Source organism: Gossypium raimondii, chromosome 6 (genome assembly GCF_025698545.1).
Source record: "Gossypium raimondii isolate GPD5lz chromosome 6, ASM2569854v1, whole genome shotgun sequence".
Lineage (NCBI taxonomy): Eukaryota > Viridiplantae > Streptophyta > Magnoliopsida > Malvales > Malvaceae > Gossypium > Gossypium raimondii.
Genome location: NC_068570.1, coordinates 7606664 through 7627555, shown reverse-complemented (window position 1 = coordinate 7627555; position 20892 = coordinate 7606664). Strand labels below are relative to the sequence as shown.

Here is a 20892-nt window from a genome sequence, read left to right as displayed (position 1 = left end):
AATCTCATTGATTACCATAACACTTGAATCTACAACTTCACCAAAAATGATGCTATCATTAGCAAAAAAGAGATGAGTTACCAACGGTCCATTTCTTCCAACCCTCGCCCATTTCAATTGTTAGATCTAGTGCCCTAAGTGTAGTATATTCGTTTGTAAACTTGTAATTTTTTTGAATAGATTAGTTAATGAAACAAATTCGTTGATTACATTAATATACTTTGTATAATTTTCCTCATATGGTTTTTGCACAGCAAAATGAAAGCAAATGTTGCTTATTGATTGTCTAATGTTTATATAAATACTAAGCGGTATTACGTGGTTGAATTGTAATACAGAAAGATAGCTTATATTAGTAGACGAACCTAAACATGTCCTTAGTCTAATTGGAAATGACCAAACCGAATGAAAAACTAATATGACATCTACCAAGTCCAATTAGGGAGATGTTTTGTCTTAGGAATCGGAGTGGATGACTCTCAGAAGATAGATACCTAGATGTGATTGGCTAGACTGATAGTATATCAGACTAGACCCAAGAAGAATAGATCCTGAATCTGTTTATGGATATATTCACTTGTGACATTCATAGTGTGGCATACCTAAATCCTAAGTGGATAACAGACTATGTATGCGTGACTCGTACACTTTGATGTAAGTAAAAGCATGGGTTCGAATAGATAAGGAATCGAAAGCTGGTGCGTTGAGTGTACGACTTCTGTAGTATGTAGCGTCATTCACAATAGTGGAATTCATAGCCCGAGGCATGGGTAAATTATATCTTCTCATTGGCATTACATGGTTAATGAAAGGTAAAAGTGGTCACAGGTCATTCGTCTTTATGATGGATGACTTGATCACCATTTGATAGTGGTTGCCTTTTCATAAAAGAAGATGTAATGGTTACCATGAGATAAAATAGGATCACATTAGGAGAACGCATATTATCCCAAAGAGATTAAGGATATCCTATAAAAGTAACATACTTATGAAAATATCATTGGACGAGCATGAATCGAGTTGCTTTCGTAATGGCATGTCGTTGAGGAGAGCTCAATCACGATATTATAGTGGAATTAATTCATGACTAAATGAGTTTATAATTAATAGGCAAAAATCTGAAACTTAATTACAAATCATTTAAGCTCCGATTGCATATGTCCAATTGATCCCTCTGCTAGCTTATTCAAACCAGAAATGAATTGGATGATGAATCAAATGAACATAAATGTATAAAAATGAAGAAATAGGAGCTATTCAGGAAATGATTATGGTTTTCTCCAAAATAAAAATGAAATTGGAGAAAATAGAATCATTTGGATATGAATGTGGTTTTATCCAAATGGAAATGAAAATGAGAAATGAATTCATTTAGAAATGAACAAAGAGTTCTCAAAAATGATTGTAAGATTTAGTTTATGGTTTTAAGTAATTTTAAAGCCCAAAATGAAAAAAATTAAATATATTTTCTTGGAAACTTTATCATGGGTAAAATCATCATATTTTTATCGAGGATAAAATTGGAATGAGAAAATTATTTAATATAAATATTGATAGTTTATTTTGAGAAATAGAAAAAAGAGTCGGGTTTGATCAGATTACAAAGTATTAGGTCAAAAAGTTCGGGAATACTCGTAATTAGACTCGATGTGAGAGAAGCCCAAAATCTCCTATTGAAATATGAAAGGACAGAAACCCTAGTAGGAACGCTGGTAGGGCTATGAACACAACTTTAAGATATCGTTATTCTGCCTAAAAATGGAGAGAGTTTTATTCTCTTAGAATTAAATAAATTTTCCAAAATAATGATTCTGCCGATTTCTATTTGAGAAGAGAATTTTCATTCTCACCCCAAAAGAAAGAAAATCATTTCTAGTTTCTATGTTTGATTCGATTTTATCGAGTCCACACTCGAGGCAATTCATGGTGCGAGAATAAAGGAGAAGATTGTTTGGCTGAAAATCAGGAATGAGAAGGATCCACCTATTTGAAAACAAAGGCACGATTTCAGTCTAGGGTTTATTGCTATAAATAACACAAACCAGGTCGATTTTCAAAATTTTTATTTTTCACTATGCAAGAAAGCTCCCTGCATTTCTAGCAAGCTTTAACAGTGATAGAAACCCCTTAATGCAAATAAAAAAAAGATAGGGACTCAATGGGTCGCCTTAACATAGACCTCTAAAAATATTGATGTTGCCATATACTTTACCATTTACCATAGCGAAATAAGTAATTGTTTTGACACATTTATCACCAAATCCACCTAGTTACTCGCAAAACCCATGTTTCGCAAAATATCCTCAACAAAATGCCACACCACTCGATTGTATGCCTTGCTCATATCCAACTTTAGTGTAAAATACCAGGTCCAAAAAACACGTCAACTCATAACAACAATAATATTATAAGTAATAAGCCTAATAGGTACGAAAGCACTTTGGGTCTCATCGATACACATATCTAAAACCAACTAAAATCTATTGACAATCACTTTAAAGTTAATCTTATAAATAACGATGCAAAGGCTAATAGGTCTAAAATGAGTCATATTTCGGGGACAACATTGTTTGGGGATGAAAACGATATTAGTATGATTAATCATATCAAAAGACATTATCATTAAGGATAGAAAGGAAAAAAATTATAACACCAAAGCCAATAATATGTTAATGATGTTGATAGAATAAAAATGGCATACCATCATCTCGTAAGCCTTTGGTAGGATGCATTCTTCTAGTAACCCAAACAATCTCTTTCGCCTGAAAAGTTGATGTAAATACGTATTCATCTCATCAATGATGCAATTTTCAATCCCTAGAAAAACCCTCTCCAGAGCCTACTTCCCTGAGAGATAAATAGAGTGGGGAAACAAGCTATACTCCCGAATTCATCAACCTCAGTAGTGGAGTTCCCAGGCTCATCCTCCATTTAGGTGATCCGATTCATTTCTTCATATTGGATGTAAATTTGTAGAAGAAAACAATGTCTCTATCCTTATTCTTTAACCAGCTCACCCTCGCCATTTGCTCCCAATATTTTTCCCTTATATGAATCTCCATTATGACACCCTTAACCCGTAACCGACGCTGGAAAAGGGTTACAGAGCATTAACAGAATTATAGCTCAATCAATCAAACATTTCATATATATTTCTCATTCAAATCAAAAACCATTCATGACGCCCAAAATAAACATTAAAATGGTTTAGGACTAAAACGAGTACTCAAGAATTTTTTAGGAAAACATCAAAATTTTTCAAAGTGCAGGGGACACATGCCCGTGTGTCTGACACGACCAAGAGACACGTCCGTGTCTCAGGTCGTGTGGGCATTCGAAATAGGCCACGTGACCGTGTCCTAGCTCACGTAACTCACTGACTTGGGTCACACGGCGAGATCACAAGCGCATGCGCCAGGCCGTGTACCCGTCAAAATGGCCTCACACACCGGTGTGTCAGGCCGTGTGAAAACTGGAAGGTATACTGACTTGTGCCACACGACCAATCAACACGCCCGTGTGCTAGGCCGTGTGAAGCTACTAACTTTATGTCTATAGAAGTATCAAGGGACACACGACCGTGCCACCTGGCCATGTGTCACACACGGCTGAGACACACACCCGTGTCTCTGCCCGTGTAGACAAAAATAAGTCATTTTCCAAGCCATATTTCTCACCCAAAGTGGTACCAACCTAAGCTCAACAATTTACATACAACCATGACATAAATAGGCATTCAAAACCAACCCATATGAAATTTGTAACATGTTAAAATATCACACACCATCATGATATCCATAAGAACTTCAATTGACTACATATATTCATGCAATCTATGTATCTCAAACATACCTAAATGGTCAAAATACCTACATGCATCATTGTGCCTGAAATATAACATATATGTCACTTATCTATTTCAACCATTTGGTACCCAAAGTACCAATTCACAAACAAGGCATTCACATGGCAATTATACATTATATACAAAGGCTATTTACATATTTGCATAACCAAAATATGTTCACAAAACAAGCCAAAACACAACAAGACATATAGGCTACCATTAGCCAAAACGACCTATACATGCCGTTTAACCCAAAATATAAAGTCAAACGTACCAAAATAAATTTTGACAGTGTGATGCGGTCTCCGACAACTTCCAATCCGAAAGAGCTTCCGAATCACTATAAAACACGAGAAAATAAACAGATTAAACAATTAAGCTTAGTAAGTTCGTATAATACAAAATTAAACTTACCATTTAACCACAAATTTAGGTAAGTAACTCAAAGTATAACATAATTCAATTTGGCCAAAGCCTATCACATAACCATTAACCAAGCTAGCCATGTATTGATATAAAATCGAGAATCATGTATGAATTCAACAATTATTAAATTCCATGTACATTACCATCTATACCATGTATCCGTATATTATAAACCATTTCCATGTAAATACCTATACTAGTTCGTATTTAACTTGTGTAATCTCGTAATAACACTATGCCCGCTGAACCACTTAGAATATCGTTAGATACACGGGTAGTACACGCAATATGTACTAAACTGTAAATCCATCAATTCTTATACATACATGCTCATACGAGCGATAAACGGTAAGCTCATTTGAGCTGAATATCGGTAAACTCATACGAGCTGTGAATCGGTAAGCTCTCACGAGCTAGAGCTGCGAATCAACCTTTGAAAACACCGTTTTACCTTTTATTTGATCAAACAAACCATCGATTTGCGGCAATAGATACATATTCTTAATCGTAACCTTGTTAAGCTGTCGATAATCGATACACAGTCTCATTGATCCATCTTTCTTCTTTACAAACAAAACTAGTGCACCCCAGGGCGAGAAACTCAGTCGTGCAAAACCTATATCTGTTAACTCTTGCAACTGAGCTTTCAACTCTGTAGGAGCCATTCTGTACGGAGCTATCGATATCGGTGATGTTTCCGGTACCAATTCAATAGCAAATTCAACCTCTCTAATCTGTGGCAACCCTGGTAACTCTTCTGGAAACACATCTGGATATTCACAAACTACTGGTACTGATTCAATCTTTGATCCAGACACTTTAGTATCCAGCACATGTACAAGGCAAGTATCGTAACCTTTTCTCACATACTTTTGTGCTAACATAGCCGATATCACAATAGGCAACCCACTCGAATCATCGGATTCAAACGAAGAGTCTCACCGTTCTAACATTTCAATACAATAAGCTTTCGTCTACAGTTTATAGCCGCATCATGCAGAGTCAGCCAATCCGTACCCAAAATCACATCAAATTCATCAAACAGTAAAAGCATCAAATCGGCCAAAAAATTGTAACCCCGAGTCATTAAAGGACAATTCTTGCAGACTTTATCAATTAGAACATACTGACCTAAGGGGTTTGACACTAACAACGAATTCAGTGAACTCAACCGATGAATTCTTACTGGACATTAAATTAGTACATACATAAGAATGTGTTGATCTGGGATCAATCAAAGCAGTTACATCAGTGTTATAAAGATAAAAAGTACGGGTGATAATATTTGGCGCCGGTGCATCTTCGCGAGCGCGAATACCGTAAGCTCTAGCTGGCGCCCGTGCCTCGGATCTCACTGTAAAATCCTTCGTTGCACCTTGACTACCACTCATATTTCTAATTATTTGGGGTGGTCTCCCTCTAGCAATTGTATTGCTCGGCCTCGCGGTTTGTGTTTTTTCTTCCTCAGACTTCTCAGGGCAATCTCTAACTCAGTGGTCAAAGGAACCACATCCGAAACATGCTCCAATTTTCACTCGACACTCGCCATAATGTGGCATAGTTACAATGTTTTCACTCGGGTATAGCATTTTTAACACTACCCACACTAGCTACAGATGTAACCTAGGGTTTAGGGCTGGAGTGTCTCGCATCTGTATCTCTATTAGTATGTCCCACAGAAATAGTAGAACGATAGTGATGTTTTTTAAATTTCTTCGATGTTAAGTGATGAGACTTTCTCATAAATATCTTTCTCGAGTCTTTAGCTTCAAATCCAGCTTTTCTCTTTTCTTTATTAAGTTCCTCGGTTTTGTGTGCTCTGTCGACTAAAACCACAAATTCTTTCAGTTCAAGAATTCTGACTAAAAGCTTAATATCTTCATTCAACCCATCCTCAAACTATTTACACATAACCACTTCAGTTGGAATGCAGTCTCAGGCATACTTGCTTAATCTGACAAACTCTTTTTCATATTCGGATATGGGCATACGACCTTGTTTCAGTTCTAAAAATTCCTTGCGCTTTTGATCAAGGTACTATTGACTTATATACTTTTTTTTCTGAACTCTATCTAAAATAATTCCCAAGTGACTCGTTCTCTTGGTACTACAGAGATTAAAATGTTCCACCACTGATATGTCAAATCTTTCAAAAGAGATATAGCGCATTTAACACATTCGGTTGGTGAACAAGACAATTCATCAAAGACTCAGATTGTATTCTCTTGCCAAAACTCGGCTCTCTCAGGGTCATCATCAATAGTAGCCCTAAACTATTTAGCCCCATATTTTTTTAAATTTTATCTACGGGCGGTTTGTTCATGCGTACAGGTTCTAAAACTTGAGGAGCTATAGGGACTAGTTGGGGAAAATGTGGGGGTGGAGGTTTCTGAGCAGCCAGTTTAGTTAGGACAAACTCAGTAAACCACTCGTTCATCATTTGAAAGAATGCTTCATTAGCCTCTACTTCATGACCCTCAGATACGAGTCTCGATCTAGACAACGCTGCTCCGCGAATGGAGGCTAGCGCGTTCCTTTCTACATCATCAGTCTACTCGGTTGGAATCTATTACTATATGAAAACATGATTTAAATTGTCAAGAGACATCACACTATCACATGTTATAAAATGGCATGTATAGCTAGACTCACATACGCTACGTTAGTTCGAGAATTGACTAAACCATAGCTCTGATACCAATAAATGTAACACCCCAAACTCGTATCCAATCCTGAAACAAGGTTACGGAGCATTACCAGACTTATATCTCAATCAATCAAACATTTCATATACATTTCTCATTCAAATCAAAAACAATTCATAATCAATCATATTGTCCCTAATACGAACCCTCAAGGCCTCAAATAGATATTAAAAATGGTTCAAGACTAAACTGAGTACTCAAGAAATTTTTAGGAATTTTTCAAAGTGCAAGGGACACACGCCCGTGTTGCCAGACCGTGTGTTTCAAACGGCCAAGAGACACGTCCGTGTCTCAGGCAGTGTGGGCATTTGAAATGGGCTACATGCCCGTGTCCTAGCCCATGTAACTCACTGACTTGGGTCACACGGCCAGACCATACGCCCGTGTGCCAGGCCGTGTGAAAACTGGAAGGTATACTGACTTGTGCCACACTGCTAATCCAAATGCCCGTATGCTAGGCCGTATGAAGCTACTGACTTTATTTCTATAGAAGTATCAGGGGGCACATGGCCGTGCCACCTGGCTGTGTGTCACACACGGCTAAGTCACACGCCCGTGTCTCTACCCATGTAGACAAAAATAGACAATTTTCTAAGCCATATTCCTCACCCAAAGTGGTACCAACCTAAGCTCAGCAATGTACATAAAACCATGGCATAAATAGGCATTCAAAACCAACCAATATGAAGTTTGTAACATGTTAAAATATCACACACCATCATGATATCCATTAGCACTTCAATTGACCACATATATTCATGCAATCTATGTATCTCAAACATACCTAAATGGTCAAAATACCTACAAGCATCATTGTGCCTGAAACATAACATATGTGTCACTTATCCATTTCAACCATTTGGTACCCAAAGTACCAATTCACAAACAAGGCATTCACATGGCAACTATACACCATATACAAAAGCTATTTACATATTTGCATAACCAAAATATGTTCACAAAATAAGCCAAAACACAGCAAGACATATAGGCTACCAATAGCCAAAATGACCTATATATGCCGTTTAACCCAAAATATAAAGTCAAAAGTACCAAAATAAAGTTTGATAGTGTGATGTGGTCTCTGACAACTTCCAATCTAAACGAGCTTCTGAATCACTATAAAACACGAAAAAATAAACAAAGTAAGCAATTAAGCTTATTAAGTTCGTCAAATATAGAATTAAACTTACCATTTAACCATAAATTTAGGTAAGTAACTCAAAGCCTAACATAATTCAATTTGGCCAAAGCCTATCACATAACCATTAACCAAGTTAGCCATGTATTCATATAAAACCGAGAATCATGTATGAATTCAACAATTATTAAATTCCATGTACATGTACCATTTATATCGTGTATCTGTATATTATATATAAACCATTTTCATGTAAATACCTATACTAGTTCATATTGAACTTGTGTAATCTCGTAATAACACTATGCCCATTGAACCACTTAGAATATCATTAGATACGCGGGTAGTACACGCGAGATGTACTAAACTGTAAAAATCCGTCAATTCTTGTACATGTATGCTCATACGAGCGATAAACGGTAAGCTCCTCTGAGCTGAATATCGATAAGCTCATACGAGCTGTGAATCGATAAGCTCTTACGAGCTGAAATCGGTAAGCTCATACGAGCTGTGGTGTGTCCGCAACACATGCAAGAACACAACCAAATCGATAACCCTAATGACATGTCATTTGTATCCTACGAATTCCTAAGGTTCATACAGGGCTCGATATTCTTCGTATGTCATCGGTTACGGCTCGATAATTATACATAATAATTAAACCATTCACATACATATATTTCAATTAAAGCATATAAATACGCAATTTAATTACACGAACTTACCTCAAACTCGTACGAAGATAAAACGATTAGTTAGTCCACTATTTTGTCTTTTCCCTGATTCAATTCCGGATGTTACTTTTCTTGATCTATATAATCAAATTTAATCATTTTAAATGTCACACTATTTAATTCAATCCAAAATTCATGTTTTGGAAAATTACTATTTTGCCCCTATACTTTTAACCTTTTTACAATTTAGTCTCTAGGCTCGTAAAATAATTCATGCAATTTCATCTATACCCAAGCTTAGTCGATTTCTATACATGAATATATCAGCCCAAATATTTCACAATTTCACCCATTTAGCACACAATTTACACATTTTTCAATTTAACCCCTAATTGACAATTTCATTAAAAATCACTTAACAAAAGTTGTTTAATTAACAACAAGGATTCATTTTCTTCCATTAAACTTAAAAAACCTATCATATTCATCAATGGAAAATCTCAAACTATTCAATAGTTTTGTAAATTAGTCCTCTAGTTAGCTAGGTTAAGCTACAACGATCTCGAAAACATAAAAATCAATAAAAACGGGACAAGATAACACTTACATGCAAGGGACTTTCTTTGAAAAATTTTGAAGCTTTTCCAAAGCAGCTCATGCATGAATGGAAAGGATGACCCCCTTTTGTTTTATTTAGTTTTTACCTTTAATTACCTATTTACCAAATTACCCTTACTTAACTTTAAAATTTTTATAATTGTCAAGTCATGCACATCCACTATCACCTTTAATGGTCCAATTACCATATAAGGACCTCCAATTTAATGATCTATAGCTATTTAACACCTTTAGTTAATAAAACACTTTCGCACTTTACGCGATTTAGTCCTTTTTTCACAAATTGAGCATACAAACAGTAAAATTTCTTAACGAAATTTTTATACTATCATATTGTCGTGCTATAGATATTAAAATAATATTAAAATAAATTTTTTAAATTCGTATTTGTGGTCCCAAAACCACTGTTCCTATTTCATTGAAAATGGGTTGTTACATCCATATTAAGCTAAAGCTTAGTGTTAATAATTTCCTCAAGAGTAGTATCATCAGGATCTAACTCCTCAACTCTATGTCGCAATTTTATTTTCAAATTCTTTGCCCATCTAAGGAGTCATTGTCCCATAAGCACCAATTTCTCCGGGACAGTTCCCGAGGCTCCAAAGCATAGCCTTTTGAGCTCTCATTTGCATGTCTCTTCCAAAGTCCAATTGGCATCAAAATTAAATCTATTTTGTTTTCTCCTCGACTGTTCAACTTCGATACCCATGACAATTAAAAGAGGGCAGTTATCTAAAATAGAATGCACCAAATGTTTAACATTGTAATTTGAGAAGTAGTCATGCAATTCTAAACTTCCGACACCTCGATCAAGTTGCTCTTGAATATTGTGTTTGAGTAATCTACCCCACTCCAGACGATCCTTGGTAACGCAGATCAATCAAACTGCATTCCTCCAACATTATGCGAAACTCAACCATCCTTCATTCACTTCGAGCCCTACCTCTATCTTCTCAAATCAATAAATAATCTCATTGAAATTCTCAACCACCAACCACGACAATTCTAACACAACATGCCATTGTCTCAATAGATTCCAAAAAGGCTTTTTTTCGACTACTACTCCAATGGGCCATAAAAATTGGTAAGCTTTCACATATGACCATCTGAGTCGTCGTCCAACACAATATCAATATGACTAGATGAAAAACTAAAAAGAGATATAGACACATTCCAACCCAACGAAAGACCACTACTTGAACTTACATCAATACCATGAGGAAAACCCTACTTCCTTCTTGTCTTCTCCATAGGGGAGAGCAAAAATTGGTTTTAACCGAAAAAAATAAAAAAAAAATCAACACAATCGATTTATTTTATTAAGGTGATTTTATCGGTTTCGTCATCGATTTAGATGTTTTTTCAGTTGAATCTCTATTTTTGAATCCCAGAACCGAATTGACCAAAAAAGTGACTTATATTATATTATTTTTAATTATTTAAAATAAATTTATTTTTTATAATATATAATAAATTTATTTTTTATAATATATAATAAATATATTTATTTTTTTAATCATTTAAAATTTGAGTTGATTAATCGAATAACTGACTAAATCAATGTCGACTCAATTTTGATTTGTTCAAGTTAATTCTTTAAAAACCAACCAAACCGACCAACTAAACTAATTACTTATCCCTACTTCTTCACACGTGAACTCTGCAATTTCATTTCAATCAAGAAAACTATAGATGGGTTAACAACCCTCAAGAACTGCTAAAGGCGTCTAATTTCCTAAAAGCTCTCCAGCCCCTAGACATTTCAGCATAAGGTTTTCATTATGACTAACGAGCCTGTTAACTATATATTAAAAATGTCTAATAATGTATTTAATATAAAAAAAAAAACCTTTTCACCATTATGTATTAATAAAAGGGCTAAAAGTTTAGTGTCCTTAAACTTTAAAAAAAAATCAATTAAGCCCCTATGAAAAGACACAGCTTTTGACTGTTAACTTTAACGATTGACCATAAAAGTGTAACGATCTTTTTCATTTTTGGGTTATTTTCATCGCGTGTCACCCACAATTGTATCACATGACGAAAATTAGTATTTTCTTTAAAATTGTTAAAAATCTTAAAAATTATAGAAAATCATAACAAATGTAAAAAAATTATAAAAGTGCAAGAAAATACTAAAATATATAAAAATTGTAAAAAAAATACAAAAATATAAAAATATTTAAAATTTTATATATAGTCTCGATTGCCTTTGTTGTGCTATTCCGTAATTATAAATAATTATAAAATGTTAGAGGGAGCTTTGGAGTGGCCAAACGTTCTTTTTAACCCTACCACCATTGTTTTATTGATCCTTGTGCTTGTCCGCCACAGACCTTGTAAACTTACACCCATTTGTCCATCTTCACGTTGTTCACCAAGGTTCTCCCTCCCCAGTCTCACCCGTCCACATTAATCCCCATCAATATACCGGGAACAATGATAGTGTCATCATTTTCAGCTTGGTTTTTGCCACTTTCTTTCGTGGTTTCTATGTATGTTAAACATAGATGGAAACCACGAAAGAAAGTGTTAACATAATAATAATTGTTAAATTAATAATTAAAAAGGCCGATTAAATCTTAATTAGATTGACATCGTCATTATTATCAGTGCAAGAATACGTGAATTTGAGTGCGACGAAACGTATTATCCTTTTATTTAAGAGTTGAGAAAGAACTATGGATAGTTTGAAGCATTGTAACAAAAACCAAATATGATAATAACTTATAACGATATTAATGTTAAAAAACCTTTCAAGGGCCTAATTAGGCATGATTTTTTGCAAAGCTTAATTGGTTTTTAAAAGAAAAAGTTCAAGGACTTATATAGACCCTCTAACCTAATAAAATTATTCTAAAAATATTAGATTCACTTCAAACTTTACTTGAAAAACGCTAATTAAACGAACAAAGATCAAGTAGTATAGCTAACAAACGAATAAATTTGCTGATGAAAACCCACAATATGGGTGAAAATTTTATATAAGAAATATAATTCAAGTCCAATTAAATTTATTTTTATAAATTTTAAGTAAAAATATAAAACAGAAAATAACAACAAAAACACCCTCAAAATAAAATCTCATAATAATATTTATTACTTTGTAAACAAAAATAAATTTCTACTCATTTCCCAACTGAATTGATGTCCAATTAACCCAACACCAATTTAGTCGAGCAACTACCTATATAAATACAAGTCCATCAATCGAGTCATATATTCTTCAGTGATTGTGGCCCATCGTTGCATTTTCACAAAGCTAACCTCTTAAATGCCTGGCTAATTGTGGAGAAATTCATTTCCACAAGGAAAACACATTGATTCAAGAGCTCAAATTTTAGTAATTTACCAAATCAAGTTTGATGCGAGCATATGAGATCGACCCTTCGTGGAAAGAATGCTGTTCACCATGGAAGATATGCTCAAGCTCTTATAACAGCCAGTTGATATCCAGCAACATCTTCCTTCATGTACAGTAGAAGAGAATCCAAGAACCTTAAACCCGAAACCTAAATGCTACATACACAGATGCATTGCATTGGTTCAGATAACATACCTTCAATGAAAGAATCTCCTCCGACATCGAGCCGATCCATGCTCTTCATACTCAGCCTTGGTGACACATGTTGATTCAAAATTGGGACTCGATGCCAAAAGCGAACCTCCACGCCACACATCTAGGATCGGACTGACAAGCATATCCCCGAAGATTTTTACCAAATGGATAGAAATAACTTTGCAGAGACATGTAACATATTAACAACTTATATACAAGTTAGAGAATTTACTCGTTTTGAGTTGTTATCTTCACTTGATACTCATGTGGGACAAGAGGGCGAAGATCCTTTTGTCTGAAATTTAGAATATAACTATGACTGTAAATCACAGTGTCGTCTCTTAAATTGGGATTAATACAGTCTAATGGTGCAGGAATCAAGCTTACAGTCTTTCGGCAAATCGAGGAAACAATGTACTTCCACCGGTCAATATAATGCTGTTCAAGCACAGGACGAAAAACACTTGTAAGTGGCATGAGTTAATTAAACTTGAAAGACATGTATATTTTTCAAGGTTGCACTTAGAAGAACATAAAACCACCTTTGATAAAGTACAGGGCGAAGATAAGGATGGCACGCATTGACAGCTCGAACAATGCATTCTGCTAGTCCGGCCTCATTCATTCCTGCAACAAGAGATGAAAAAACAATGTCCGCATTTCTTACATCATTGATCTTACGTCATTGATCGATTCCCAAATGAAATGGAAAACCTAAAGCTATACATACCCAAATCTGCAGGTTGGAAGATCATCTCCGGAACGAGAAACCGTTCATTCATTAAGTCAAACTCCTACACAAGGAAGCCAAGAACATCATTGAAAATGTGCAGGCAGAAAATGTAACACATAAGAAGAAAGAGAAAGTTGAAACACTACATTTTTAGTTAAATCCACCCTCTTCCTCTCCTCAGTCTTGGCGATAGTTTCCAACTGATATGCCTCTTTGTTTGGTTCCATGGCAGCTGATGGAGAGGCTCTGAGATGCCTCTGGGCTGCTTCAGGGTCTTCAACATAACCCTTTTTGTGAGTCACACCATCAGGCAATACATAGGTACATCTAAAAAGGTTGTCTTTTCCTTGTTTCCTGTAATGATTTGTCTACATCGTTTAAAAAAATAGCAGAAACAATTGCTTATTCATCACATATTGCAATCGACATTGAAGGAAATATGTATATAAAGAAATGTAGTAATCTCTGTTTTATACCTGGCAATCTGGAGATCTGTTTCAACATCAAGAGAAACAAAGCAGAGCTTCTCTTTAACATCGTCCATTAGAAAGGTTTCATCCATCACATTAATGGAGCGATACGAAACCAATTCCTTGAGATAATTAGTCAAGGCTTTCCCACCCAAATCTATCCTCTTCACCCCATAATTCAAGGTATAGTTCTGAAAGACAGGGGCCACGTGGGTAAAGGAGAACCCACAGTCGACCACCAAACTACACTGCGCCTCGGAAAGCAGGCTGTCAGGACGGCGGCTGGACTCGTAGAGGTGGACGAGGGAAGGAGAATCGGCGACGAAGAGGGAGTTGAAGCCGAAGTCTTCGAAGATGAGTTCGTCGGTGGAGCGTTGGATGGAAGGGAGGGAAAAGAGGGGCTCGGTTAGGAGGAGGGAGGAAGAGGAAGGGGAGACGTGGAGGAGGGAGTTGAAGAGGTGGGACCAGATGTCGCGTTGGAGATCGGGGTTGATTAGGTAGCCTCGGTCGATGGGGCGGCGGATAGCGGCGGAGGTAAGGTCTTCTTCGGTGGTAGTGGTGGGGTGGAGGAACTTTTTGGAGGTAAGAGGTCGGTAGAGACAGTTGGGAATTACGACGGCGGGATCGCGCTCGCCTCCTTGGCCCGCTTTAATCAGGCCACCGCCGTTATCGAGTACGACGACGTTTGACATTGGGGTGAAAAGGAACGAACCAATTTGATTCTATAATTCGATTTATTTTTATTGTTAAAATAATAAAATTTTATATCCTTATCCTGAATCCTGGTCTTCTAGCGTCTACACTTGTTTACTCATTTTAAAATTTTGGTCATTTTGCCTTATTTATTTAAAAGTAAGTAAGAGAGATTTATTTAAAAATGTGTTGTTAAGTGAGGCGAAATTAAAAGATGAGTAAGATTAAATAAATGTATCATGGACTACATTTTACTCTCTCTACTTAAAAAAATAGACAAATTAATCTATATACTTTAGATTAAAGAGCAATATGGTCATTTTGTTAAAAAACTCATCCATTTCTACTTTTAAGTGATGACCTAAATGACGATGCAACCAAATAGCGATACTTGGTTGCCATGTGTACCTCATAAGGATGTTACACATTTTGCCACATCAACAAATATTTAAAAATTAAAAGATTTCAAAAATATATAACTTTTAAAAATTATTAAAAAAAACACGTTTAAAATATCTTGAGATTTAGTATCATTAGCGTACTTTTTCATCATAATGTACTTGTAATCTTTAAACAGTATGGTTTAATAAAGTTTCATCTTTCACATTAATATCATTTGTATTTGTCCTCAACAGATTTTGCATGCAAAGTAAAATGAATAAGCAAATATTGGATCACTGATTACCTAACATTTAATAATATTAAGTTGCATTATGTGGTCTAATCATAATGTGAGAAGACAACTTATATTAGTAGATAATCTAAATGATCCATAATTTGATGAAAAAAAATTGAGCAAATCGGTTCAAAGACTATTATGATGTCTATCAAGTCCAAGCAAGGAGATAAATTGTCTTAAGTATCGGAGAGAATGACTTCTAAAAGATAGAGACATAGATATGATTTTATGGACTGACAATAAATTGGACATAACCCAAGTGAAATAAATCTATATTTTTTTATGGATTTATTCGCTTCTGATATTTATAGTGTGATTTACATCAATCCTAAGTCAGTGAGCACTATGTGTGTGTGACTCGTATATAACTTCTTCATGACATGACTTCATTTACAATAGCGAAACTCATAGCCCATTAAAGGGTAAATGATATCCTCTCATTGGCATTATACAATAGATGGAAAAATAACATAGCCAAGGGTTATTTTTCTAAGATTGATGATTTGATTACTATGTGTTATTTATTGACCTTTCATAAAAAAATATGTAATGATTATCATGAGATAAAAATAAGATAATATTTGGTGAATGGATTAAACCCAAAGAGATTAAGGGTAGCCTATGAGTGTAACATACATATGACAAGGTTATTGGACGAGCACTTGATAAAAAGCTTTTGTAACAATATATAATGGGGAGAGTTCAATCATGGTACATCTAGTGGATTGACTCCATGACTACGTAATGTTGTAATTAATAGACGAAAAGTTAGAACATGATTACAAATTATATGAGTCCAATTTATATATTCAGTCGGTCCTTCTGCTAGCTCATATAACCATGTATGATTTACATTTGAACCGATATTGTAACATCCCTCACCTGGTTCGATCGTTGAACCCGAGTTATAAGATATTACCACAATCAACGAAACAGTTACAAGCAAAAACTAAATTCATAAATTTCAAATAAACATACAATTATTACAAATATCATGCGTTACAAACAAAACCGAGTCTAAATTAAGCTCACGAAAGCTCTAAAATTAACCCAGGAACAAACAGGGATAAAACTGCAACATTTACAAAATATAAAGGCACTCATGTAAAATATGAGTTACACAACCATGTGTCCAGAATCCATGTGGATCAATATACCAAAAATTTCATCAAAAGTCACACGGTTGTGTGGCTAGGCCGTGTAACAAATTGAGTCTGTGTGAAAATTAAATGACAAAATCTATGGTACTCATACGGATGTGTGGCCAGCCCTTGTAACTATCAGGAATCGTATGGTACAATTGCTTCCTAATTTCCAATAAGCACACGACCTTGTCACCAACCCATGTGTGATACACGGTCGTGTTTCAACCCGTCTGGTGCAAAAATAGGTCATTTGATGCTTGTTACAAATCCAACTCTTAAAAGTGACCTAAATGCATTTTGGCCAATATAAACTTGTTCAAAACATATCAATACCATGCCAAAACATAACATACAACATTTCCTTAAACATCTAACCAATATGCCACATTTGACACCAAATCACAACAATGAAACATGGTTCCATGCTAACCATTCCACTTATTTATAACATTACATAACACGTATCCAATTCATACCACAAGTTAATTCATATGTACATAACCTATCATATTTGTTCACCCATATTTGCACATTCAGAAACCAAATATGAGCATAAGCAAATCATCACATCTATAATTTACCATGGGAGCTCAAAATTCAACAATACCACAATATGCCACAAAACATATTTAACATTACAATCACTTGACAATCCTATGTACATGCCACATATAACCAGTTTAAAATAATTAAAAGTCAACCGAATCGGGAGACAGAAGGTGTAAGCTTCTCGTAGATCCGATGACACATTCAGAACGTCCAAAATCTACAAAGAAAATAGTAACAACGGAGTAAGCATTACAAATACTTAGTAAGCTCATACAATGCAAACAATTAACTTACCTAAACTAATATTCATATGTTAAACTAATGTGCAAGCTAAGTTTACCTATAATACCAACACAATTCCACAATGTGAGATTATATAATTTATCAAACATAAAAATACATCAAGTACAAAGCTTGTTATTTCATAATATTTAACTAACATTTAACCACATTTCTTTCATCTATGTATACTCAAAATTTTATTATTTAAATATTTCATTCCACTTTATTTGAACATTAAGTTTATTTCGTAACTTATCAATTTTAAATTTCACATCTTTTGTGTTACCCAACGAAATATCGTAAAGGAGCTCAATACATAGGTGTAAATCACGTCTGATGCTCGTTCAAGCTAATTATATCCATTGGTGTCAAGTTATCCACCCGGGCTAAACATTTTATCGACACATCAAATAGCTGTAAAGATACATGTCAGGTTACCCCTACGGGCTAAAAAATGACATTAGGTTACTCGTCCGAGCTAAACTTGTGTCACATGTATTTTCGATTCCGCAACAAATGCTAGAACTTGGTAATCATCAATAAATAATCACATCTATTGCTTGTCCGAGTTGAACATATATTTGTGTCAGGTTACCCGTCTAGGCTAAACATTTAAATCAACACATCAAATAGCTAGGCCAGAGTTGTATATACATGTAAGGTTACCCATCTGGGTTAAACCTTTAAAACGACATCAAGTTACTTGTCCGAACTAAACCTGTGTCACATGTATCTTCGAGTCCGCAACAAATGTTGGATCTCAGAATCATCAAAAATCAACCTGTAGCCATGTGTACAATACATTTATGAAGTTTAACGGGGCTAATTCCATCTTGTAAGTTCATGTTATTCCATTTCAATTTAATCAATTTTCACCCTTTTGTATTAAATTGTAAACAATCCAAAGTTCACTAAAACATATATTATATATATAACATTCACAATATAATATACATGAGAAATCAAAATATAAATACACCATATGAACTTAATTGGCAAAAATAGCAACCGATAAGATGTCGGGACAAATCTACAATTTTCTTTTTTTGATTATCCTCCAATTGTTTTAAATCCCAATCTATATCATAATTTAATTCAATTATCAATAGAAAACATTATTTAACAGCCTACTATAAACATGTATCAATTAAATTTCACTTATCAAATATTTCCTCAAGTTTTTCATTTTATTCAATTTAGTCTCTAAAACCAAAATTGTAATATCCTTCACATTTGAGCATCGATTTCAAAATCAATCTCAATTATATCCTTCTACAGCCCTCTATTGTCAATAATTATAGAATTTCAACACCAATTTTGAAATATTTACTCTTTAATACCTATGCTCAAAATTAATAAATTTCATTTTACAAATTAGTCATATTTAACATCTAAGCTTAATATTCAACCATTTAACATCAAAAACTTCAAAAAAAAATAACAATGGTAGCTTTTAGAAACTTTGACAATTTTACAATTCAATACCCGGGTTAGCTTAATCAAGCTACAATGATTACAAAAACATAATATTTACGAAAAACAGGCCTCAATTGGCTTACCATGCAATACATCAGAAGCTTGAGAATTTGATCATGGCTTCATTGGTTCTTTGGATGAGCTTCCGGTGGAAAGAAGATGAAAAGAATAACAAATGTCTTTCATCTTTTTGTTTTACTTATTTTTTTTTATAATTAAAAAGGTGTTTATTTTACAATTTTAATATAAAATTTACTAATAAACTAACCTAACCATCCATCACTATTTAAATGACCTAATTGTCACATGGAACCTTGTTTAATTATTAAATAAGCTTCTTTAACAAATAAAAATATTTAGCGATTAACTTTTACCACTTTTATTATTTAGTTCTTGTATCTTAATTAGTTACTAATTCGGTAAACTTACCTATCCAAAATTCAATTCACCTTTATAACAACTCTGTAAATATTTAATAAAAATATTCATGGATTTGGTTTACAGAAACGAGGTCCCGATACCTCATTTTTTGACACCACTAACCATAGGGTCAATACACTTATACCTTAACTACTATCCGATTAACAAATTCACTAGACTAAAATTCAATATAATACTATAATTGACTTGTGAATATTATTCAATAATATTTACTGACTCGATCATCGGAGAACGGGGTTTCAAAACCACCGTTTCTGGGACCACTGAAAATCGGGTTGTTACAGATATGATGAACAGAAACGATGAATTGGAGAAATCTAACACGTATCACTATCCACAATGATGAGCAAAAGATGACTTGGAGATTAAATTAACTTCTTCAAATTATTATTTAATTGATTTTAATTAAATAATTAAAGTTTAAAGTGAAAATTAAATTAATTAATCGTCACAATTTTATTGAACAAGACAATTAAATTTATTTACTCAAGATTTTGGTACAGTAAAGTTGTCATGACTTTAACGAAATTGAAATTGGGTTGATAAAATAATTTAATTGAGTGAATTAATTGAATAAAATAATAGTTTGAAAATATAAAAACAATTTATTGGGTTAGTTAAATTATATGAGTTAGTTTAAAGGTTAAATGGATCATATAATTGTATCTAATTCAAGAAAGGTCCATTAAGGCCTACTTGGCAAGGGTGGGTGGCACACATAATATATCAAAAGGTGCGTTGCCACCCACCACTATTATCTTATTAGGGATATGTGTTTTTCTACTAAAATATTTTTATTTTTTGCTTCTTTTTGAACGAAGAATTTTGCGATGTTCTCTATAAATAAAGACCATGGGTTAGATCAAACATGTGACACTAAGTGTTGTTACTCTACCAAATTAGTGAGATATATTCTAGAAAAAAATTTTAACTTTGAGAGTTTTTTTTAGGTTTCTAGCCTATAGAGAGATATTGATCTTCCCCATTGGAACATCAATAAAGCTTTTATTGTGTTTATCGGTTCATGAATTAGGGCCCACATTCTAGGCAAGCCAAAGTTTGAGAATGGCAGAGAATATCATGTTGGTAGAAAGTTGGGAAACGACCTAGACCGCCTATCCTAAAACACGGGTACAATTTTAGTAAAAGGTTTGTTGCTATGAATAACACAAATAATCGATTTAGAAAAATTTTAATTTTTCGCTATGCAACAAAATCAATTTCTAAATCAAGTTTTTCAACAATTGGTATTAGAGTCGAGCTATGCTATGTTTATAGTGTAAATCAGATTACTTCTCTCTCACTTTTGATTAGTTAAATTGATGAGAAGTGACATTCTTGCATTATATGCATGTTTTGGATGAATGAATATTTATTATTTTATATTCGTTCATCATTCAATCTCCGTTTAGTTTGGCAAATAGTCATGGTCGACAACAAGCACAAGAGGTCGA

The 20892-nt window shown here is 34.2% G+C and overlaps 1 protein-coding gene across 1 annotated transcript; it reads right to left on the bottom strand.

Annotated features, from left to right (window-relative positions):
• Positions 1–12482: 12482 nt before the first annotated feature.
• LOC105773942 (actin-related protein 6) lies at positions 12483–14930 on the bottom strand. The gene is made up of 8 exons (XM_012596162.2): positions 14180–14930; positions 13850–14057; positions 13701–13764; positions 13513–13597; positions 13358–13408; positions 13203–13265; positions 12971–13102; positions 12483–12878 (listed from the first exon to the last, which is right to left on the bottom strand). The coding sequence occupies exons 1-7, from the start codon at positions 14863–14865 to the stop codon at positions 12973–12975; spliced, it is 1287 nt and encodes a 428-aa protein (XP_012451616.1). The 5' UTR covers positions 14866–14930; the 3' UTR covers positions 12483–12878; positions 12971–12972.
• Between the last annotated feature and the right edge of the window lie 5962 nt (positions 14931–20892).